This window comes from Ctenocephalides felis, unplaced genomic scaffold (assembly GCF_003426905.1).
Source record: "Ctenocephalides felis isolate EL2017-DRISC unplaced genomic scaffold, ASM342690v1 CF-g0.4_SCAFFOLD_01492, whole genome shotgun sequence".
Taxonomy (NCBI): domain Eukaryota; kingdom Metazoa; phylum Arthropoda; class Insecta; order Siphonaptera; family Pulicidae; genus Ctenocephalides; species Ctenocephalides felis.
The window spans coordinates 51,989,883-52,014,922 of NW_020537646.1; the positions used below are offsets into that span (position 1 = coordinate 51,989,883).

General features: G+C 29.9%; 4 protein-coding genes across 10 annotated transcripts in view; 2 read left to right on the forward strand and 2 right to left on the reverse strand.

Moving 5' to 3' along the window:
* Nucleotides 1–17,776, reverse strand: part of LOC113369764 (apoptosis-inducing factor 1, mitochondrial-like) — a 56,474-nt gene extending 38,698 nt beyond the window's left edge. For all 3 annotated transcript variants that reach the window (XM_026610335.1, XM_026610336.1, XM_026610334.1), the window contains exons 1-14: nt 17,493–17,776; nt 17,256–17,308; nt 16,190–16,315; nt 15,850–15,916; nt 15,630–15,766; nt 15,323–15,453; nt 14,185–14,360; nt 13,327–13,512; nt 12,999–13,115; nt 11,044–11,144; nt 10,660–10,897; nt 7,457–7,625; nt 5,931–6,039; nt 5,697–5,859 (exon numbers count right to left, since the gene is read on the reverse strand). In XM_026610335.1, coding sequence (XP_026466120.1) covers nt 5,704–5,859; nt 5,931–6,039; nt 7,457–7,625; nt 10,660–10,897; nt 11,044–11,144; nt 12,999–13,115; nt 13,327–13,512; nt 14,185–14,360; nt 15,323–15,453; nt 15,630–15,766; nt 15,850–15,916; nt 16,190–16,315; nt 17,256–17,308; nt 17,493–17,574 — 1,848 coding nt within the window. In that variant the 5' untranslated portion in view covers nt 17,575–17,776 and the 3' untranslated portion in view covers nt 5,697–5,703. The remainder of the gene's footprint in view (nt 1–5,696; nt 5,860–5,930; nt 6,040–7,456; nt 7,626–10,659; nt 10,898–11,043; nt 11,145–12,998; nt 13,116–13,326; nt 13,513–14,184; nt 14,361–15,322; nt 15,454–15,629; nt 15,767–15,849; nt 15,917–16,189; nt 16,316–17,255; nt 17,309–17,492) is intronic.
* Nucleotides 1,450–2,613, forward strand: LOC113371373 (general transcription factor II-I repeat domain-containing protein 2A-like). The gene has a single exon (XM_026612001.1). It carries the CDS (start codon nt 1,450–1,452, stop codon nt 2,611–2,613), a length of 1,164 nt encoding a protein of 387 aa, XP_026467786.1.
* A 1,440-nt stretch (nt 17,777–19,216) lies between the features above and the next one.
* Nucleotides 19,217–25,040, reverse strand: part of LOC113370728 (septin-4) — a 79,302-nt gene continuing 73,478 nt past the window's right edge. For 2 of the 5 annotated variants that reach the window (XM_026611420.1, XM_026611421.1), the window contains exons 3-9: nt 21,386–21,568; nt 21,058–21,316; nt 20,720–20,870; nt 20,446–20,611; nt 19,918–20,074; nt 19,727–19,820; nt 19,217–19,526 (exon numbers count right to left, since the gene is read on the reverse strand). In XM_026611420.1, the coding sequence (XP_026467205.1) occupies nt 19,431–19,526; nt 19,727–19,820; nt 19,918–20,074; nt 20,446–20,611; nt 20,720–20,870; nt 21,058–21,316; nt 21,386–21,568 (1,106 nt within the window). In that variant the 3' untranslated portion in view covers nt 19,217–19,430. Of the gene's footprint in view, nt 19,527–19,726; nt 19,850–19,917; nt 20,075–20,445; nt 20,612–20,719; nt 20,871–21,057; nt 21,317–21,385; nt 21,569–21,732; nt 21,948–25,040 lie in introns of those variants that run through there. The other 3 variants (XM_026611423.1, XM_026611424.1, XM_026611425.1) reach the window with 3 other exon arrangements.
* LOC113370727 (tubulin beta chain-like) lies at nt 22,111–23,640 on the forward strand. Its single transcript, XM_026611419.1, has one exon. The coding sequence runs from the start codon at nt 22,189–22,191 to the stop codon at nt 23,530–23,532; it is 1,344 nt and encodes a 447-aa protein (XP_026467204.1). The 5' UTR covers nt 22,111–22,188; the 3' UTR covers nt 23,533–23,640.

Genomic DNA, 25,040 nt, shown 5'->3' on the forward strand with positions numbered 1-25,040 from the left:
ATTGAATTATTGGTGAGAAAATGTAATTTAGATATTAAAATTACTGAAAGCCAGTTAAAATATGGTACAAAATTATGAAAATAACAGGCAACATTATTGAAGCAATTATTTTGGGTAGAAAAACCAAGGTGATATTGTACCTTTACCGCGAATGCTATATAATAATTCTTTCTGAATTTGTTATACCTTTTAAAAGACTTCAATTTTCAACACGTGTATCTTATGCTAAGAACATAAATCACAAAGGCAGAAAATGTTTTCTTTTGTGATAAATTTGGAAAATCAATGTTTTAGTCGTGAATGAACAAAAAATCATTCAATTTATACATCCACATCTACAGGTATGACTAAAAAATTATATAACCTTTGGCATTAAAATAAATTAAGCTATTGGAAATAAATTTGTTCTATAAATTGCAATGTTTAATTTTTGATATACAATTTTATTGAACATATTCTAATATTTGTTAAAGGGATAATCAAAGTGTTAAGTGTGGGAATTGAGAATCATCATTTTATTTGAAGCACTTTTACATTTAACATCATTCATATATTGGTGTAAATAGTAATTCGAAAAACAGTAATTATTGTTTTTAACTGAACGGTAAATATTAGTATAGATTCTATACTAATATTTACCGTTCAGTTAAAAACAATAATTACTGTTTTTCAGGCATCGGCAACCTACGGCACGCGCGCCAGGCTTGGCACGCGATGGGGTTCTGAATGGCACTCTACAAAGTAATTAGGAAAATTGCAAATATATCGAGACGAAGTGATTTTTAAATAAGAGAAAATGTTGAAAATAAGAGAGAAGGTTTAATTATAATTATTTATCTAACGTGGCTCGCTAATTTCACGAAAATCTGCGCGAAGGTTGAGTGAGACTGCATTCGGAGTAAAAGGGATGAAACATGTGCAGCGCCGAGAGTTATCGAAGCGGCCTTCACGAATGTTCAAGCTGAATGTTGGAGTATCATTCGCCCCTCTCTTTCTCGTTTTTCTACTGCGAGTGCTGCGCACCATTTGCTTGTGTGGTGTGCTTGCGTGGTGGGCTTAAACTTGCAGAGGTAAACTTGCATTTCGTTTGGTCGCTACTTTTCATTCTAATTTTTTTGTGAAGACTTGTATCTTATTAGTTTTATATTTGTTATAATTCATTCGTATTTAATCAAATGGAGAGTAAGAAAATTAGATGTTCGCGGTTTTCAAGACTATTGGACGAATGAATATGGATTTATACAACAAAAGGATCGTGCTGTATGTGCGATATGCCGCGAAAGTGTAGTATGCCGCACGTCAAGTGTACAAAGACATTTCCAAACCAAACATCAGTCCATATTCAATAGCAACGATGAGAAATGTGAAACTATAAAGAAAGCTGTTTCTTGCTATAAGAAACAAATAACTTTTTTGTGGAATAACTGGAACGAAGGCTAAAGCGACAGAATGCAGCTTCGCAATTGCTCATTGCATAGCTGCCAAAGGCAAATCCTTTACAGATGGAGAATATATAAAGGAAATTTTTATGAAAGTGATGAAAAGTTGTTTAGCGATTTACCTAACCAACAAACCATATTATCCCGAATTCAAGAAATACCGGCTTCTGCGCGAACAATTGAAAGAAGAATAACTGAAATGGCAGACAATGTAACAACAAAACAGAATGCTGGATTACAAGAAGCTGTTTCATTTAGTGCTTCTGTTTATGAAAGTACCGATGTAAATGATATTGCACGGCTTGCAGTATTTGCACGGTATTGTGATAAAAATCAAGTTTATAAAGAATTGTGTACTTCGATTCCTCTGTCTGGGACAACTAAGGGGGAGGATATTCTTTCTTCATTCATAAGTTATTTTGACAGCAAGAACATTAATGTCAAAAAAATATTTTCTGTAACCACTGACGGCGCACCTGCAATGATTGGCAAAGATAGAGGATTTGTCAAACTTCTTGAAAATCATATTGGACATAAAATATTGAACTTCCATTGTATAATACACCAGGAAAGTTTAGTTGCCAAAATTTCGTCACAGTGCCTAATTCCTGTAATGAACACTGTTGTTAAAATAGTTAATTTTATAGTGTCTCGCTTTTCATTGACACACAGGCAATTTAAATCTCTTTTAGAAGAAATGGAAAGTGAATATGTTGACCTTCCCTCATACAGCCATGTTCGTTGGCTTAGTCGAGGCAATGTCTTGAATAAGTTTGTGTCATGTTTGGAACCCATCAAAGTTTTTCTTAATGAAAAGGAACAACATTTCCCCGAATTGAACGATGAAGAATGGTTAGGCAAATTGATGTTTCTGACCGATGTAACAAATCATCTAAATGAACTAAACTTGAGATTGCAAGGGAAGCGCCAAACGGTGCTCGAATTATTTGAATATTGGACAGCATTTGCGTCAAAATTAAATATATTTTTAGGTGATATTAACACGAGCACCTACAAATACTTCCCAAGTGTGATAGCGCTTGCAAATGAATCGACCGTAAACAACAATGAACTTAAAACTTACGTTGAAGCACTTAAAGATGAATTTTGCATAAGATGCGAAGATTTTGAAGCTTATGTGCCTATATTTTCCAGACCAGAAAACCAGATTTAATAGATTCATCAATAATACCGTTCGATTGTTCAATTTTAGAGTGGATGAATGTTGATAATTTTGAAATGGAAATTATCGAACTATCATCTTCAGAATTATGGAAAACAAAATTTAAAGAATTACGAAAAAATCTAGAAGATGACTCTATAGAAAAATCGACAGCCGTATTAAATTGTTGGATGTCATTGCCGGAAAGATTTAATTGTTTAAAGAAAATTGCATGCGCTCTCCTTTCAGCTTTTAGATCCACATATCTTTGTGAACAAATTTTTTCTTACATGAAACATATTTTGAGTTCACAAAGAAGTCGTTTAACAACTGAACATTCAGAATCATGTGTGAAGTTAAAAGTTACAAATTATACCCCGGATATTGAAATGTTAAGCAAAAATGTACAGGGACAAGGTTCACATTAAAATTGTTTAGTTTATGTTAGAATTGTAGGTTATGTGTTTATAAATATGTTTCAAAGATAAATTGGGTTATAATTCTTCTCTCCTAGAACTTAATGATATATTTCAGAATTAAGGCGGCACTCTAAATCATATTGGTACAGTGGCTTGGCACACCGGCAAGCTTTTAAACACAGTTAAAAGCTTGCCGACCCCTGGTATAGAATATTGAAATAACGTGGATGTGTGTACAGGACAACGTCTGTCGGGTCATCTAGTATATATATATATATATATAAAATTCTTCTGTAACAATGTAAGTTTCATTAATCCTCCTAAACTATAATTCGGATTTTCATGAATCTTCCTGAAGTTTGTTCGGGAAATTTTCTAGAATGTTTTGATTCATAGAAATATAGTTAGATAGTAGAAATAAATGGAAAAAATTACAAAAAAACCGCTTATCATTGTTTGACCTTTAAAATATTTAAGGCATGGTTTGACATTAAAAACAAATAACAACTGTCATTTGCCAAACATTTCTATTCACTTAGAGGCTAAGGCAATATTAAAATATAATAAATTCATGATTAAAAATAAAGAAAATGTAATGTCTACATTATTATTGTCGAAAAGCAGCTGAGATGTGCCATAACTAAAATAATATAAGATGCAAATAATATAACATGCGTCTGACAGTCTGCGCATGCGACTGACGCGCACGGCGAATTTTGCTTGCAATAATTTGCGAACAGATTCGCCGTACGAATTCGTGCAAAGGAGACGAGCCATAAGTGATTGCGCTCAAAAATATTCAATTTGCGGTCGTTTTGCCTTACTATACTAAGTCACAATACAAAAAAAATTATTTAGAAGTTTCATTGTGTCAAAAATTCATATGTTTGTCATTGGGTACGGAATATTTACTCAATGGAGCGCTTTCGGTCCGACCTTTTTTTACTTTTTTCCAATTCGTTTGGAATTTTGGAACTAGGTTCATCTTACTCTTCAGAAGTGAAAACAATTTAGACTCCTTTACCACTTCTCGGGTGGATGACATTTCTTTTCAGTGGTGTAATTTTACTTTTTTCAAAATAACGTTGGGTATCGATAAAAGAACTAATTATAAGAGAAAAATGTTTAATAATGTTTTTCAAAAAAGCAAATACTTTTCAAGTAGGCAACATTATTGAAGCAATTATTTTGGGTAGAAAAATCGAAGGTGATATTGTACCTTGACCGCATGCTATATATTAATTCTTTCTGAATTTGTTATACTTTTTAAAAGATTTCAATTTTCAACACTTTCAATTTCAATCTATGCTATGACAATAAATACATGGTGATAAATTTGGAAAATCAATGTTTTAGCCGTGAATAAACAAAAAATCATTTATTTAAACATCCACATCTACAGGTATGTCTAAAAATATTGTATAATCCTTAAATTCAATATAATAAATTGAGCTATTGGAAATAAATTTGTTCTATAAATCGCAGTGTATAATTTTTAATATATAATTTTATTGAACATAAAAGGGATAATTAAAGTGTTAACTGTGGGAATTGAGAATAATCATTTTATTTGAAACAGTACTACATTTAACATCACTCATATATTGGTGTAAATAGTAACTCGAAGAAAAATAATGATTATTTTTAACTGAACGGTATAAATATTAGTATGGGATATTAAATAAACGGAGAGGTGGGTACAGGACAACGTCTGTCGGGTCATCTAGTATATATATATATATATATATATATATATATATATATATATTGAATAATTCAAAAAACATTCGATTCTTATTGATGTGGAGACTTGCTGAATAGTTTTTTGGCATGATTTGGCGAAGATAAGGGGCAAAAGATGAACAAAGATACCAATTCAGTTTCTGAGAGAACGGAGCCGACCTATTTGAATGATTCAAAAAATATTTAAATTTTTGGCATTCAATAAAAACGTTGTTAAAAAATGCCATTTGGCGCACAAAAATAATCCATATGCACATCAAATTAGAAGATATTTTTTAGAAGTTTTAATAATAAGTACAAATGGCATTTATGTTTACATGGTACCAAAATTTGTAGTGTTTAACAGTTAAGCCTCGATACGGCGCTTACGCCCTTTTATTTTTCGTTTCAAATGTTATGTACCACTAGTTTATTATTTTTATAAGAATTTGTTCTTCGCAATATTTAATATTAAATATACAGTCAAAATGAGCACATTCAACTAAACCGGAGACACGCATTCACATGGATAGAGTTATTTTCAATAAATCTGTGCGAATAATAAGTTTGTTTTACTTATAATTTTGTGATATAGATTATACATATACAAAAAAAAATTGTTGCTAATATATTTTTTTGAAAATAAAATATGCTTATGGGGGCAAAGAACCCATTTTTATTATTATATATGTATAATAATAATATGATAAATAAACATTAATATTATCTCTGGATCTATTGACAATAGAAAATGTAATAATTATTATGCACTTAAACAAAAACAATCGACGTTGTACATCATTACAGTAATCGATTCCTCGAGTACTGGTATAAATTATATTTAAAAATGTTATGATTTTGTAATTTTTTATATGCATAAACGTGTGAAAATGTAAAGTTTTATTTTAATTTAGAATATAATGTAAACATAAAATATAACGTTAAACTACATACCTAATTTTTAATCCTCGTGAATTCTAAATAGCTTAGCTACTTCATTTAAATCCGAATATCTTTTTTGCTCACATATTATCTGTCGTGCAATTTGCATTCTATTAAACACGTTCCACAAAACTATACCAACAACGATATCATCGCGTAAATAAAATATAACTCCCTGAAAAATTAATATCATTTATATTAAATAAATAATCAATAAATGCATTTTTTTCAAAACCAATCATTTACCTTTCCATAATCTTCTTCAGCTTTGAAATCTTTTGGCAAGTAATCCTTTGGATCAAATTCTTTTTCATTTGATACGTCTTTAGGTTCAACTTTAGCCTCGGCTTCCGATCTACAGAATGACAGATTAAATTATTTGTAAAAACATTAATTAAAAGCAGTACAATATAATGAAAAAAACACAGTTAATTATTTTTAGTTAATTCTGTACAATAAATCAAATTATTATTGATTCTTTACTAATTGAGTGCAAATTATAAATATATTAAATTAAAAATGTATATATCTTATATATAATATAAATTGACGATATCAGTCAAACGATTTGGATAACATTCGATTCGTACTGGTGGCGAGACGTACTGAATAGTTTTTGCGAAAGGCTGGTGTCTAGCCGTTACGCAGATACTATGCAATGAGTACAAAATCTGGACATGCAGTTTTGAAAGTTACGGACCATCCAATTAGAATAATTCAAAAAACATTTTGGTTGTATGGCTATGTAAAGAAGCAATTAGTTTTTTTTGGAAAAGCAAAAATTTTAAATAAAATGCGGTAATATGCGGTATTTTACATAATTGTTAGAAATATGTTATAAAGTCTTCAGATGCATAATAAGTTTTCAGTGCGATGTACAGTTCATATTTATACTAATCTATTTGATGTTTAAAATAATAGTTATTTATCAATTGTTGATAATTTTTTATTAACTATAGATTATTTTTATTCTTCAAATGTTTTATTACGGCATGGGAAGTACGAGTAAATTGCCTCAAAGCACAAAGCCATACATTATTATTTATTATTTTATTCTGATATATATGCTGCTTATAAAATGTATGTATAGTGAAACCATGCCCTTACGAGCCTACTTCGATGTTGTATGTTCCATATAAATATATTGAAATGCCACTAATTGGTTCCAGCACAGCTTTTTTTGAAAATAAAAATGAATGAAACTTTATTGCTAAGATTAAAAATACATATTCTGCAAAAACATAGCAAATTCCTAAATAAAAAATGACTGAAATATCATTATACTAGCATTTGCTTTTAACAAAACTGTCCAATGAGCAATATTTCTTTCTTCAACTTCTTATAGTGCTGCGATAATGAGTTAGACATGTTTCATCACACTGCTTGACTAGTTGCATGTTTTTCGGGGCGATTTTTATCCATAATTTTCTCAACTCTGACCCACTTTGCAAATGCACAACATTAATATAAATGAATTAAAATTTTAAACTTCAAAATAATTTATTTTAAATATTTGTATGATAGTTCAATGCGACTCCACGTACGAAAATCCTTGTTACAATTGATATTACATGAACCTGTTTTATTCGCATCCCCATAAAGTTTCTCGCACGTATCTCGAATTTTGCTTGTATGACGAACAAACAAATAGCTCCTTTGGCGGCTCTAATTTAGAATTTTGCTCATACGACGAAGCAAACAAAGCGCTTCTTTGGCGCTCGTAAGGCTAGGCACCACTATACATAATTTTTTTAGACTATAATGAAAAATACCTTATTGCCTCATCATTCTCAGTGACTGCAGCTTGTGGAGTATCTTTCTCTGTAGCTTTTGCAAAAACTCCTACAGTTGGCAATGTTGAATCCACAATCCCGATTGCTTCATAGCCAATGTCAGGTCCCAAATCTGACCAAAACATTGACTGGTGGAAATATGGTTTTTCTGCAATTTAGAATTAATATAAAAAACAATGAAAGTTAATGTCTGTTGTTAATATTGACTAAATTTAAAGCATTGACTAATAGAAACCTTCAAAATACTGTTAATTATTACATTAAATATTTGAAATGTATATGATCTGCCTGGCTAACAGTGTAATTGGTATAATTGTTTACCTGCCTAAGCATCTACAAGTCTACTTTGGAATCTGTCAACATATTCACTAGTATACCAGTCCACTCATGTGTTTTCTACTTTTTTACTTATCTGCCTGTCTACCATTTTACATGTTACCCTTTATAACTATATATGTCTATCTTCCTATTTGTCTACTTGTCTACCTGTCCACATGTCATCAGAGTTTCAACATTTTTACATGTGTATGAAAACTATTAAAATGATTAGTAACAATCATTTCAGACCACAATAATTTTTTTTAACTTTATTTCCTGCAACTCCAAAATCGCTGAATCTGATTTCGAAAAAATGTTATCAATGTTTGACTACGTCAACACAAGTAAAATGCTGTTTAAAAATTGCATCCATACAAAGCATATTATTAATTATAATCCAGTAATTCTCAATTAATTTCTGTGTCCTGAAGGTCGAATCATGTGAAACAAATAATTTTGAAAATATAATTGTTTAGCGATTACGCAATGTGAGCCAAAGACATGATTTAATTTTTAACTTCCCGTAGGGTAAGTTATAGTAAAAAATAGATGTATGCATGTGTGTATGTGTGCGCGCGCGTGAATGTTTGAATACAATTTTTCGTCCACGATTTCGGGCGCACGGATCAACCGATTTGCATAATTCAAAATAGACTCGATTCGTTTTAACTGGAAAACGTGCTGTTTAGGTTTTAGGCAAAGACAGTTTTGAAGATACGTGCAAAAAAATTGAAGTTTGTGAAAGAACAATCGATTTGTGTTGATGTGGAGAGATATATTTATTAACCCATTGCATATATTTCTCGAACAAAAATTGAATGTATTTGATATGAAACAAATGAATTTTAGAAATATGGTCTTTATGTCCTCTAATGCACAATGAAATATGAGAAGGTCCTTTCATTCTGACAATAAGTCAGCTTGATGCATAAATGATGTCGTCTAATTTATAAGCACTTGCATTTTGTCTATGGAAAATGAAGGTTATGGTATTTATAATATCTATTCTTTGATCAATTTTGGTTGAATGATTAGTTTTATTGTTTAATTATGATACGGGAGGTTTGCCTTCTGGCGTTTGGCGTTTAGTTTTGACTTCGTAATCGTTTAGTTGTTGTTTATGACAAAGACAGGTCAGTTTTGGCGTTATATGTATTATAGCTTTGAGCTTTTCGTACCAGGACTTTGTTATGCGAAAGCGAGTATAGTTGCCAAGTATTGCTACTAACACTGCTTACTGTACAACTGTCTAAATAAAAAACACAAATAGAAAGCACATTTTGCAAAATATGTAGTGTGTAGAGCTGGTGATTACACATTTCAAAAACGCGTTAACATTTTCCGCATAATCTTATATATAAAAACGGAGCTCTCTTTGAAAAATGAAAATGGTCTTGAAAAATTCGTGCCCATCATATGCTCTTCTTTTATCTATGTTCGTGCCAATCCAGAGATTGTCGAAAAGATGAGAAATTATTTCAAAATCGCGTAGAAACTTTACATTTTTAATTTGAACATTTTTGTAGAAGCGTAATTTGAATAAAACAATGGACTGTGGCTAATACGTGAAATGTCAAACGTTTTTGACAGATGATGTTCAATTACTTTTAATATGATGTTTTACGTGAATATTATTTAATTATGAAGGTCCGGGGTTAAAAAGGTCCACCAGCGATGTGTCAAAAACCAGTAAAGTTAAGCATTGTTTAACAAGGAATTGAAAAGTAGAGGGTAAAAGATGTATAACCAGCTATCTGGAGATAAACTGTAATCTTTGAAAGTCCATAATAAAAGTATTTTCTTCCGTTGGTAGTTTTTTAGCATTAGTTAAAAGTGTAATTATTCTGTAAAAGACCTTTAAAATTAAAATAAGACATTAAACCTCTTTACCACCTGGCCGTTCCAAGTTACTCTGTCTATGTGGTAAAAAGGTCTAGATAACAATTTTTTGAAAGACAGCAAAGAAGCACATTTCTACAATGATGAAGTAGCTGGCAGTTTTACTGAACGAAGTCAGATAATTGTTCGTTTGAAATGTGTTATTTGTTTTGACATAATTCGTTTGCTTTTCATAATATAGTTTATATTTGCTCAAAGTCAAATTGGACCTTTGTGCCTCGCCCTGCTATACATATGTACTTTTTATTAAATTTACTTCAGTTCATCGAATGTTACTTGAAACTTTTCAAAAAGCAGGTCAAAGAAGAAATACTCAATTCATTTTCTATCTCTCCTCTCTCCTCGCAGAAATTTGAAAATTTTGTATAAGCTCAGTAGTATTATTTACAATTATACATAAAATCCTGAATCAAAAAAGAATCTGAAAAACTTGAAACGTAATCAATAAGTCGAAAGAACAAAAATGACTTTGATGGATTATACCATGTTTTCTATAGACAAACTAACTAATGGTGTTTATAGCATTCAAAAAACACATCCTTATACACTTAAAGTATTAATTTTTTTGATTCTCTAGAAATTGTTTAGAATATACCTTACTTAGCAAAACAATGTTTGCCGGGTCAGCTAGTATTTTATAAATTTGATAAATGATTTAAATGCTCCTCTGAAATATTCAACTTTGTAACTACACCCATATATATTGAAGTATAAGTCCAGCAGCAGACAAGAAATCACGGGATATTTAAAACTGGTTCCGATTGAAGAGACGTCAAAATAAATATTGCAAGTACTGCAAAACTAAACTAGTTAAGAACGTTACAGAGAACAATGAACCATGAAATCGTATCGTAAAAAAACAGTAGAATAGACAAAACATAATTTGAGTTCAAAAATCTTGTTTAAGGTTTCATTTAAACTTAATCTTGGAAAGTATATTGCAAAAGTTTTAATGACGTACTTACCGGCCCCAGTCATATTTTCTCCAGCTAATCTTCCCGAAACAACAGCGTGGTCATGGTGTTCCACTCTTCGGCGGCCCAACTTTGAATCGAAGAAACAGCTCGCGTCGCCGGCCACATAAACATTTGAACGCGCTTCTAACTCTGCATTCACGATAAAACCACCATGTTCCGCATGAACTTCTAGATCTGATGTCTTCGCTAAATCAGTATTAGGCTCCGCACCTATTGCAACCACAACCTGTACGAATTCACAGAGTGAGGTGTTTATTTAAATACTGGTATTTTTTATTTTGTCTATTCCACATGCAAAACCTTTCTTTCTAAAAGACAAATTTTTAATAAAAAAGACCCATACATCATAAGAATTTTCAAATCAGCACTTACATGATCAGCAACAACTCTATCGCCATTGTTTAAAAGCAAGACCACCTTTTCATTCTGAGTGAGAGCATCTTCAACCTCTGTAGTTGGATGAATATCTACACCTGTTATGCGACATTTTAACAATTACTCAAAAAATCACTAACATGATGTTTAATAATAAAAATATATTTCGATAATATTGTAATCTCTTCTAGAATTATTCACTGTTTTTCATTGCATTCTATATTGATAGATGAATTAATAAATATAATTTTTGAAGTAAAACTTCTTTAGGCGCGACTAGGGTGTGAATCCGTACAAATGCAACGGAAATGCGTTAAGGCAGAACTGTGAGTCATGCGCTTTCGATGAAATCATTTCTATACTATACTATACTATATATTATAGTATATATATATACTATATATACTATACTATCATTGTGACTAGTCGTCGTGTATGTGAATAGATATCTGTCGTTGTATGAGTAATGGCATCAACGTTGTATGCGTACCGATATCGGCAAGAAAATCGGCATAGATAAATAAACATTTTAAAGTTGCATCGTAGTACAAATCTTCATTTAATGAAAAATGCCTGAATCAGAAGAATATTTTACCCTGTTCCATGAAAATATTGATTAATAAGATTAATGATTAGTAAGTTCATTGATTAGAAATTATTTCTATATTATTCGTAGTTTCTATAAATCTTTGAAGTTATTAAAATTGAAAATATTTTTTAGGCAAGACAAATATTATAGCTGTTCAAAGAATGAGATTATATCGCCAGCAAAAAAGTAAAAAAAATACAAGCAGTCAATGAATGTACTCGTATGTTAATTTTAATTACATGAATTTCTTCAAACACAATTACATGATGCGATAACAATATTTGTTTAGGCGTTGTTTAACATAATCCACTGTGTGAATGAATATTATAGAATTTATTAATCAGCAATTACTTCATTTCTCTAATAAAAGTTCATTTCTAAATGCTAATTACAATGACAAATCAATCATGCCATACTTCCCGCAGGGTAAGTAATCGCAAAAAAATCAAAAATGAAAATTTTTATATATCTTTACGTTTCAGAAGTTTCCGAACATTTTGGCATACTTTAGGAAAAATGAATTTTTCAATTATTCAAAAAACATTTGGTTGCTGTTGATAAGTAGACGTGCTGATTAGTTTATGGCATAAGCAGGTCTAGCCGTTTCGAAGATACGGGGCCAAAAGTGCCACAAACGGTAACTTAATTTTTAAGATTATCCGATTTTAATAAATCAAAAAACATTTTACTTGTATTGACAAGATGAACAACCGATCTGAACAAAGAAAACATTTTTTGTCAACAAATCTTTTTTCCAAAAAAATAATTTTTTTTCAAAAATTTATAGTTTCTCAAAAATCTATTTTTTTCAAAATAATTTTTTTTCAAAAATGTTCTTTTCTTTTGATATTTTTTAAAAAAAATCATTTTTGGTACGGAAAGTTCCAGTAATTTGCCTTAAGACACAATGCCATGCGCCCCACTCGTTGTTTTTAAATATTATACATATTTTTAATGCTTCTATAAATATATAATTTATAATTTATCATTATATAAATGCGTATAATGATTGACGTTGACACTAATAAATGTGTGCATCACGAGTGTTACCATATTGCTAATAAACATTATTCAAAATTGTTATATGATGTATTTATTTTTACTTAAATGCCATCTTATACAGCAGCAAATAAGTTTTACTTCAATCACATGTGAACCCTACACGAACTCTTTTTTTTTTAATTCATAGAAACATCCAGAAAACTATAAAAGACATTTTTCAATAATAATTATAAAATTAGTATTTTTTCATAACTTTATTTATAGTGATACTGTATGATCACTGTGAACGTATTTCAGCATTGAATTAAATTTTTATTGCAATAACTAACTAGTATTTTATTAAAATAAATGATAGAGGTACCTAATTTTCTCATTTGATTGCTTGTCCACTTGCTAAGGTACTCTGGTAATATTTTTCCCATATTCCCTGTTTCTCTGAAAATTTGTGTAACTTTCAATGTGCTATCTTTAGCTTTAGCTGAAATGAAAATTTAGAATAAATTTAAAAAATTATTGATTATTTAACTCATAAAAAAAAACGTTGAAATTTTGAAGCCAAATAAATTATTATAGATACTAGCATAATATAGTTTAAAAGTATCATATTATTTATGTTATGTAGAGTCAGTTAGCAAACTGTTCTAATTTAGCTGTTTTAATTATTTAATGAAATAAGACTAATAGATTACATCTCCTCGTGAGCGCACAAGCAAGTTCAGAACCCAGAAAACCTCCCCCAATAATGGCTATATTCTGGGAACAATTTACAATTTCAAGAAGATCCTTGAAATCTTGAGCACCACGATAAACAGACACATGGCGTTGCACACTTGGCTTTGATTGTGCAAGTACTTCCAATTGTCTTGGCTTCGATCCTATAACAACATAAACAAAATAATATTGAATATAATATATGTTTGAAGATATATAAATATGAACATTTAAATAAAGAGACACGTAATATACACATACGCACATAAATATATACATACACACTATTATATAAATTGCATATACAGATATACATGCACATATATAATCATATACATGTACACAGAATAATGGTAACAAGAAGATACTGAGCACGTATTCTTCAGGTGTCCGCGAGTTAGTGTAAACCGGGATAGAAGAGATATTAGGCCGAAGCACTACTCTAGATACTGCTGTAGAAGTGTAAAGCCTTAATGAACATAATATTAAAATTGCAGACAGACTAAAATGATTTGAGATTTTGAAATATTAATAAATAAACTGGAGTCTCACAGCGACAAAAATATCTGGCAATAAAAAATGTGAGTCTAGTGAACCTATTCAAATAAAAATAATGAAAATTGGACTGACTAAAATGCTTTCAAAATTTTGAAATCGTAAATGTACAAGTTAGCTGCGCACTAATAAATGCAACCCAATAGCCAGATGGCCCATACTCTAACCGAAAGTGCTCCAAGCACCACATGACAAAAAATCAGCTTGGGTAAAGTTCTTGTTTTGAAAACGTTCCTGCCTCCTATACTATATGTACAAATCTGAAAAAATAATAGAAATACCTGTAGCAATTAAGCATTTGTCATAGCGAATTTTTGTACCATCGTCCAAGAAAGCAGTCTTATTCGGAATATCTAATTTAATGACTGTATATCCACGTGCGACAGAAACTCCGCCATTTTCGCTCTTCATTAATTCTCGTATATTCGTATAAAAATCATTTGGTTCGAAGTATAAACTGAAAAAATAATTATAAATAAAAAAAATTGTAACTTTAAGAGGGTATTCTACTCTAATAGTTTCACTAATCAAGAATATGTGAAAATCTAATGGATTTATCAAATCCTAAATTATGTTTGGAGATATAGCTATTTGAGCACGATAATCCTTCTCTGTTTCATTACTTTATATATATGTGATTTTCTCATTATGACATCGACGATTTCTCAACTTCAACTTGACCGTTTTACTTGAAATTTTAACAAAATTTTCTTTATAGACTTCTCTTCAGTATGAATTACGCTCATCCCCAAATTCAGAATTTTACTATTTTTAAAAAAATTGTAAAAAAATCAAATTTAAATTTAAATTTTAATTTTAAATGTTTTTAAAAAAGTTGTAAAACAGTTTTTTTTTCAGACCGCCGCTATTTTGCGAAAAAACAATTTTAACTTGTCCGTAGTTCATACGATAGGGACAATATGTATATGTATACTCTAAAATTTATACAAAAACCGACATTTCAGAAACTTGGTTTTGAAATTGTAATTTCCTCAGAAAACCAGTTTTAACCTATTGTTTTACTTTCACATCCAACTATGAAATAATAGCCGATGACATGAGATACATTTGCAGTAAAATTGCTGATCAAATTAACAAATACTTCTCGTATATAAATTATTATCGTAAAGATACTTTTATACAAATATTGCAATAAGTGCTGTTAGTTAAAAAAATCTGTTACTTAAATTGTTAAAATAATATAAATACAACAATGTTCAATGTTCATGTAAATAATATAAATATAATGTTCTTATTATGTAGTCTAGTGTTACCATATCTTCATACCATGAATTATTATCTTTTTATTTTTATTATTCGGAGAAACAAGTTTGTCATAGGGCATATAGATCATAAACTTAATTTCTATGAATCTATATATGCATCATACATAATTGTCAAGTATAAAGTGCAGCTTACCTTCTTTCAGTACCATTCCATTGTCTAAAATTTAATGCTAATGCCTTATCATCATCTGTATTAAACCACATTTCTTTCGATAATGGTGGCCTCATATAGGGCAAGCTGTACTCATTAGTTACCACTAGGACCTAGAACAGTATCAAATAAGTGTATGAAATTTTTCTATTATCAAATATTTCAAAATCTTAGAAACATAATGAGAAATTGTCAATCTAAATCATTTAAAAGACATAATGCAATTCATCATTTATACTCGATAATAACCCTCGCGCACACAACACATAAAACTTAGTTAATGAGCTACCTTAGCAGTAGGACAATTAGATTTTATAGCCCGGAATGCAGAAAAGCTAGCTGTGCCTCCTCCTATTAATAAATAGGGTACCTCTTCTGGAATATCAAATGACTGTCGTGGATCAGCCTTTTGGGCTGTTTTTCCAGCTAATCAATAGAGATAAATAAATGTATTAAAATAGAAATTGAAAACTTATCAAACTGAAATTTAAACTTGATATGTTGATTACTTTTTCCAGATTTTACTTCATCACATTGATCAATAGCTGCCTCTGGTTTTTTTCGACGATTGTAATACTAAAACAAGAAATTGTAATATTTATTATAAAATTTGTAAATATTAAAAAAATTTATAAGAAAAAGGTTTAATATTTGCTATTTTTATAAGTAATCCTACACTATGAATAATATTCATTGTAAATAAGACCATAATTTTGATGTCAACTCAAAATATATCACCACATATGATGACAAATAATATTAGTAGTACTATGATACTAAAAATGTACTAAAATAGGTTAAAGCTGTTTTAAAATTTATTTATTAAGAACATTATATGAAGATACTAACCAAAATCCCTGCTATAATCGCAGCTACTGCAAGCCAAATCCACCATTTTTTCTTTGGCGGTGGACAAGGTTCTGGAGGTTCAGGACACGGTCTTAATTTTGGCTTGTCTTGCTGAGACGGAAATATCTAAATAAAAACTAATAATTAAAATTCTTGAAAATGATGTAAATGTAATTTTTCTTTGTTTAATATAATTATTATAAAATATTTTTCTGAATATTGAAATATTACTGTAATTTAGAATTTTCAAGGCAATCTAATTTTCTAAATTATCATTGAGCACCATAATATCTCTAAAAAAGGTAGGTAGTCCAAGATACTTTAACAAGAATTAAGTTGGTGAATTGAGCAAGACAGCTAGACCTGGATATCACATTCTATCTGGTTAATAAACCTAATATAAATTGAAGAGTTTAATATAGTTGCTTTTAAACAAAAGTGTTTTCACACTGATAGCGCTACATATACCAAAATCTAAAATGAATACATATAAGAAAAGTGTACCTTCCGAAATTCAGGAGAGCATGCAGGAATGGTTCTTATTTTACAAGGACCGCATCGAGGAATAGGATGGTGGGTAATCTATTTAAACATCAAATTTACATAATGCACAAAAGTAAATAAATTATTACACATAGTATTTGGATTGTTATATAGTCCATATTAATACTTCATATTTATAACTATCATAAAAATATCTTCATATTAATTGACATTCATATAAATTGTATATGAACATATGTTAATATGTACAAGATAAATACATATATTACATAATTAATTATGTGATGCATAAATATATATTTGTACACTTTAATTGTGTTTACTTCTTTCGTTTTCAAGGTCCATCAGCTCCATTACTAATATGCAGAGAAATTATTATTGAAATTAGAAGTAAACTGGAAAAATTATATAGCATGTATTGACTAGACTTGTGCTTTGTTAATGCAATGAAAATAGGTCTACTGACAATATCTATTACATATTATCAACATAAAATGAAAATTTAATGCAAGGATTGAATAATCATATGCAAAATATCAAAAAGCAACCATATGTTGTTTACCTTTGGCTTACAATCATTAGCATAGTATCTGAAGTTGTTACGATAACTTGTTCCTATAAAAAAGTTTAAAAGTATATGATTATAAAATGCAAACTCCAACATATAAGACCATAAATTCAAAACAATAATCATGATGTTTATACAATATATATATATATATATATATATATATATATATATATATATATATATATATACAGAATGAGCAAAACATATTAATAAATTAAAGATACGCACCTAATACGCCGAATTTGGCGTAATTGCCAACCGGTCTTAAATTTTGTACTAAACATCTAGAAATTTTTAAATACCCTGACATAATACATAAAACATAGATTTCCAAAAACGATTTTTTTTTAATTATTATAAATGAACAAATACAAAAAAAAGAAAAAAAGAAGGCTGACACCAATCACTTTGCAAAAACAACTGAAAATTCGAACTTTACTTCAAGAAACATTATATTTCAATTATTTTGAATCATTTTATAAAACTTAACCTCTAAAATCAAAATGTAAAATCGTGGTTAATTAAAAGCACAGCCACAAAGTTTGTAGGACAGAAGACAATCAAGACAGACTTGTGGCAGCGGATCTCGAAACTCTATGGAACTGTCAATTTTTTTTATTGCTACTTTTAACAATCAGATTACGACGAGTTCCGAATCCTAAAGCTGGCACCATGCTGGCACTTTGGTTCTCGCGCATTGTTGCCAAAATGATGAGCCAAAACTGTCAAATTGAGGTGCGATGTGAGTTGCCAGGTCGCTACAAATCTATAAGTTAAAAGCATTATTCATAGATAGCATTATTATCCTAGATAAATAAGCATAAATGATTATTATATTCTTCTTATTATTATACTTCTTATTATTATACTCTTCTTTTATCTATGATTATATTGTCTAGGGTTAAAAGTGGTTAAAAGCATACTCTTCTTTTGTCTATGGTTAAAAGTGAGGGCATTGAAAATCAAAATCACAAAAAAACTGGAACTGTCAATAAAGCAATCTAGCATCCAAATCGGCAAAGACCATAGATAAATAAGCATAAAGCCCTAGCTTATTTATCTAGGACCTAGACTTGCCGCGTTAACCGAGGGTTGACTGTACAATAAATAATTTTTAAATCAGTCATTAATATTTTATTAGTCATGTAGCAAGTTTCTTTTGAACAATTTTCTGGATTAAATATTTTATTTTATTGTTTTGTTTTTTTGAAATAATTGTTTCAACATTAATGTGGTTTAATATTATGTTTTGTGTTTTTTCCTGGTGTATATTGTTAAAATATGCTGCAAGATGACACACGTACAGTGTCGAAACATTTGAATAAAATAGTCTACTTGAAGTTGATAAAATTGAACACATGTTACTAATTAGAAATAATTCATATTTTGATATATTGTATGCTTTGAACAAAAAAGTCAAAATAAATTCAATATGATTGAGCATGACATCCATTTCAGGTATAGACTAGTAACTAGTCACTAGTTTTTTGTCACAATCGATATCTCAATAAATCTCAACAAAACCGTGCCTGAAACAGAAACTCACACTAACTCATAGTTTCATAGTCATCAACAATTTTTATTACTGATATTTCATTTTGGCAATATTTTTTACAAGTATTAAACACAAACAAAAAGTTCAAATTCAATTTTATATTTCAGCTAATATCTGATAGTATTTCAGTAAATATATAAATACATAAATGATATTCAAATAACAATAAATATAAAACAATATATTTTCTAATCTTAAGTATAAGTAGACATTTGAAAGACTAGAAATGATTAAAATTTAAATAATTAAGTTTGATTAAATTCATCCACATATTATTCTTCAATTTACACAAGTTTTGTTGATTTTTCAATCATAATTTATCATAAACCTTGAATGTAATACAAAAGTGATTTTTTAAACATATTGGCTTCACCAATATGTTTCCTTATCTATGGGCTTCACATTTAATTTAAACATTCGATAACACTGAATTGCTGGTTCACACATCTATTATGCTATCAATGTTTTTGTTGATTTTTTAATCATAATTTATCATAAACCTTGAATGTAATACAAAAATGATTTTTTAAACATATTGGCTTCACCAATATGTTTCCTTATCTATGGGCTTCACATTTAATAAAAACATTCGATAACACTGAATTGTTGGTTCACACATCTATTATGCTATCAATGTTTTTGTCTGAGATCGCTGTCTTCTTAAGTTTTTCTTGCATTTGTGTGAGCATATCCTGCATTCTACGTATCTATTAACAAAAATAATAATTACAACTACGATATATCTATATATCATAATTACAACTATGATATATATTTATAAATATATCACTGATTTTCAAATAAAACATTCAGCACAACAACATAAGTATAAGTATATAAAATTATCTGCTTACACAAATTTTTATACTTTTCAAAAGCTACTGTAAATTAGGCATATGCATTTTACCTCTTCATCTTTTTGTAATAAAAGTCTATCGGTATCTGAATAATTTATATCTTGGCCATTTGCTCCCGTTCCTACTGAATCTCGTTTCAATTTCCTATCAAATAAGCTTGCATTTATATGTAGCTATTAACAAAATCATATAAGCAAAAATATGATTAGATGATTGATAATAGTATTAATAATAAGCTCACCCTCGCTCTCTAAGAGCATGCTGTGAAATTTGTGAAATACATTGTGCACGGAAGTTTTCATAATGGACGTCTTGTGTTACATCTTTTAAATCCTGCATATGAGTAGAAATCAACATAGTTCGCAGCTTAACAAAATCACTATGATTTGGATTTTCAACTAAAAAAAATATTAACAAAAATACTATAATGTTGAAAAAATATAGTATATAATTGATTTCATTATAGTTGATGTTGATAAAACTAAGTGATTAATATAACATTATTTAATATATTACTAATTACTTTTACTAACTGTGATATCCAAAATAATTTTTAAGGTTTAAAATAACTATACAGAAAAAAGTACATCAAAGTTTTGCAGATGTGGTGAGTTTTGTATAACACAGAACTTGATCTTTTTGCAAAATATAAGTAAAATAATATATTATTTAATATATAATTGAAATATCCATGGCTTTGCAACAACAAAATAGAAAACTTCGACATGAAATCAATTTTATAACAATTTACTAATTATTTATTACATACTGTCAACAACTCCCCATGGATAGTGTCTTCCTCTAACTTTTCGCCCTTGAATCTCAAACACTGTGTTGCTACCTACTACTGCAAATGGAGCACTAGCTTTAAGTTCTCGATCTTGTTGTTTAAATTCCTCATCTTCGTCACTATCACATTCTGGAAATTGGTACATCTATAACAGGTATTTTACTAAATTAAATAATAAATTAAATAAAAAAAAAATCAGAGGTTCTATAAAATTTATTCAATAATTATCTATAGTTAATAATTGCAGATTGACCTGTATTTGATTTTCTTCAAGATCTTTAAGTATGTTAGCTTTTAATCTTTTGACTTCAGTTGCAGTTAAAGTATCGGCTTTTCCAATCACTATAACAATATTTACTTTTCGGTGCAATCGTCGCATCAACTCTAAATCCATTTGTCGTAAACTACAATAATAAAGAATAAGTTATGTATAACAAATAATGAGCATGACATATTTTAACTTTATTAACTATCAGGCAAAATTGCACAAGGTTATAAATTAAACCAGTTTTATTTATAAATTGTGTACTTAATCTTGTTTATAATGGTTTGTGATACTATATTATATAGTTAACTAATGACTATAAATACCTATGACCATATGGAGGTACAAAATAAAGGCAGCAATGCACTCTATTATCTTGTATGTTTTTCCTATTTAACCCACTTTCATCTGTGAAATATTGTCGGAATTGTTCATCAATATATGCGGTACAAACCCTCCAACTGTCTTCACAGTTAACTGCATCTCCAAATCCAGGAGTATCCACAACAGTTAAACGTAATCGAACACCTTTTTCTTCTATATCCATTGTCTTTTTTTCAATGCAAGTTGTTTTCTCAATACGATCTATAATTAATGATTACTTATAAAAATTGTGGCCCCTAATTGATACTGAATAAGATTTATATATTATACCGGCTACTTCTGGTATGTGCCTATTTCGATACATGTCACCCAGAAAAAGACTATTTATCATAGTAGATTTTCCTAGCCCCGATTCACCTACAACCATCAATGTAAAATCAAACCCCCTTTTGACACTTTTCCTATGAACCTGCTCAGGAAGAGTTGCAAAACCAATATAATCTCTATTACGATCTGAAATAAATCAAATATTGAATACATATATATATATATATATATATATATATATATATATATATATATATATATATCTAATAGGCATTTGATTCTATAATTGTTAATTGAAATAAATCATATCTTCCAAACAGATTATAGAACAATATATTGCTAGGAAATACTGATAAAATAAGCTTCCAATCACTTTCCACTATAACTCCATTTCAAGTATAATTTTTTTTTATCATCCTAGCAATGAACAAAAAACGTGCGCAATGTTTTCATATTATTAGTTGATATGTCAAACAAATTTTACACTTTATGTAAATTATTTTAATCTCTAAAATTAAAAATAAAATATTATGCATTCAAGCGTTATGCAAAATGATATGATCCGAATGATTTCGAAATTTTGTTGTGAACTTGTGAATAAGTCATAAACGCAGAATCGCGCTTCATCTACGCGTGTGACATTTTGCGCGTGACATACTGATTATTGTTTTGTCAAAAACAAAAAACAAGCAAGTAGATCCAAATACATTTTTTCAGAGAAGAGACAAAAGTGACCCAAAACTAAGTCAAATTCATTTCCTGAATTTAGTAAGATTCAAATTAATTAGAAATCAAGATTTTGAATAATGCGTGAAATAGTACATATACAGGCGGGACAATGTGGAAACCAAATTGGTGCTAAATTCTGGGAGGTTATTTCGGATGAACACGGAATTGATCCAACGGGTACCTATCATGGAGACAGCGATTTGCAGCTCGAACGTATTAATGTTTATTATAATGAAGCAACCGGAGGAAAGTATGTACCAAGGGCAATTCTTGTTGACTTACAACCTGGCACTATGGATTCAGTGCGTTCTGGACCATTCGGGCAAATATTTAGACCTGATAACTTCGTGTTTGGGCAGTCTGGAGCGGGAAACAACTGGGCTAAAGGTCATTACACAGAAGGAGCTGAATTGGTAGATTCCGTTTTAGACGTAGTCCGTAAAGAAGCTGAAGGATGCGATTGCCTCCAAGGTTTTCAACTTACTCATTCCTTGGGCGGAGGAACTGGTTCAGGTATGGGAACGTTACTTATTTCTAAAATTCGCGAAGAGTATCCTGATCGTATCATGAATACCTTCAGCGTTGTGCCTAGCCCTAAAGTTTCCGACACTGTTGTCGAACCATATAACGCTACCCTATCAGTTCATCAGTTGGTGGAAAATACTGATGAATCTTATTGCATTGATAATGAAGCTCTGTATGATATTTGTTTTCGAACCTTAAAGCTCACAACACCGACCTACGGCGACTTGAACCATCTGGTATCAGCAACGATGTCTGGTGTGACAACATGTTTAAGGTTTCCAGGTCAATTGAACGCTGATTTGCGGAAGCTCGCTGTTAACATGGTTCCATTTCCTCGTTTGCATTTCTTTATGCCAGGTTTTGCTCCGCTCACTTCCAGGGGCAGTCAGCAATATAGGGCATTGACTGTTCCTGAGCTGACTCAGCAAATGTTCGACGCAAAGAATATGATGGCGGCATGCGATCCACGCCATGGCAGATACCTCACTGTAGCCGCTATATTTCGCGGTAGAATGTCAATGAAGGAAGTTGATGAACAAATGCTCAACATTCAAAATAAAAATAGCAGTTATTTTGTGGAATGGATACCAAATAACGTAAAGACAGCTGTTTGCGACATCCCACCTAGGGGCCTGAAAATGTCTTCTACTTTCATAGGTAATTCAACTGCCATTCAAGAGCTATTTAAGAGAGTATCGGAGCAGTTTACGGCGATGTTCCGCCGTAAAGCTTTCTTGCATTGGTATACTGGTGAAGGAATGGACGAAATGGAGTTTACGGAAGCGGAAAGCAATATGAACGATTTGGTGTCTGAATACCAGCAATATCAAGAGGCAACTGCCGAAGAAGAAGGAGAATTTGGGGAAGATGAAGAAGAAGGTGGCGACGCCGAGTAGCATATCAAATGACTGTATTCTAAAATTTTATTTTCTGTTTTATTTCTTTGTTCTTTTTGTACGTATATCAAATTATTCAAAAGACAACGATCAATGGAACAAGTAATACGCGGCGTTCTTAATATTGATATTTATGATTTATTTGTTAGAATAAAAATCTTTCCATGATATTAATAATTTTTTTGTATTTTCTATTACAATTTGCTTAATGCATATGTTTATGATATTGCAAGAATGCCGTAATTAATGACATGTTAATTGTTTAAATTAATTAGTAATCTAAACTATGTTAATATTTTAGTTAAATAAAAAATTATACATTGAATAAAATTTTATTTGTGACATTTTAAATATAGATATAGATTAATTGAGCTATAAAATTGTACGTAAAAATTAAATCTAGCTAGGATAAATTTAAAAGTCTTAAAGATAAACAAATAATCATGATGGATATTAAAATGAGTCCAAAGGAATGAAAAAATGTATTTTTTAAATTATTGGTGGTTCGTTTCTCAACTTTTACATTGTTAAGTAAAATTATTGAAAAATAAAACTTAACATATTTTTTTTACTTATACATAATTTTTTACGCTTGTCAGTAACCGCATTTCTATCAAAAATAGTATATTACATTTGACTATTATAAAAATATTTACACCTCGTATGTAATATTATGCATAAACAGCAAATAATTAATTTTTAAAATAAATTATTCAATATTGGTAAATTATTATTTTGTTGTTCTACTAAATTGTATAAAAAATTATTATCAATAAAATTGAGCAGTAAATAATTCAATATAATTTTCTTTTTTTTTTCAATTCAAAGACTATATATTTCAGTATATAAAAGTATGTACATTGTTTATAACATGGGTTTTTTACCCGTAGGTATTGTATCCTTCATTGGATTTGATTTTGCAAACAATAATTAATACATAATATATAAATAAATTCATATTTGTGTGACAAAAAAAGAGGAAAAAAAATTTATCCACAAAAAAAATCACATAGCACTATTTATAATAACACGTAATAATACAAAAAAAGAAAAACATAATAAAAATTTATTCACTCTAAGGGAGAAAATTTGTGACGAGCCAATTTTTGTTTACCGCTATGGGTCGATCAGTATATATTTTGGCATGGCGTGATTGCCATACCAAATATCGTCTCTTGTGTATTGGCCGAGGCCCGCGATGTTAATATTAGGATGATCCCCGCATTTTAGATAAAAATTTCCGGTGAGCTTTTTTATATAGTCGAGTATTGTCGGTACGTCAGTCTGTTTGTGTATGTATTCTGAAGAGTAATAATGTCTAGTCAGTGGGTCCCTTATTTTGTTAAGTACTAGTCGTAGTGTCTTATTTTGTAATGTCTGTAGTTTCTGTAAGTTGGTCTTAGTCGTCGCGTTCCATGCTGGAGCGGCGTATGTCAGTATCGGTCTTATTAGTGTCAAGTAAAGTGTCCGTTTGTTCTTCACGCTTAGCGGGCTGTTCTGGTTCAAGA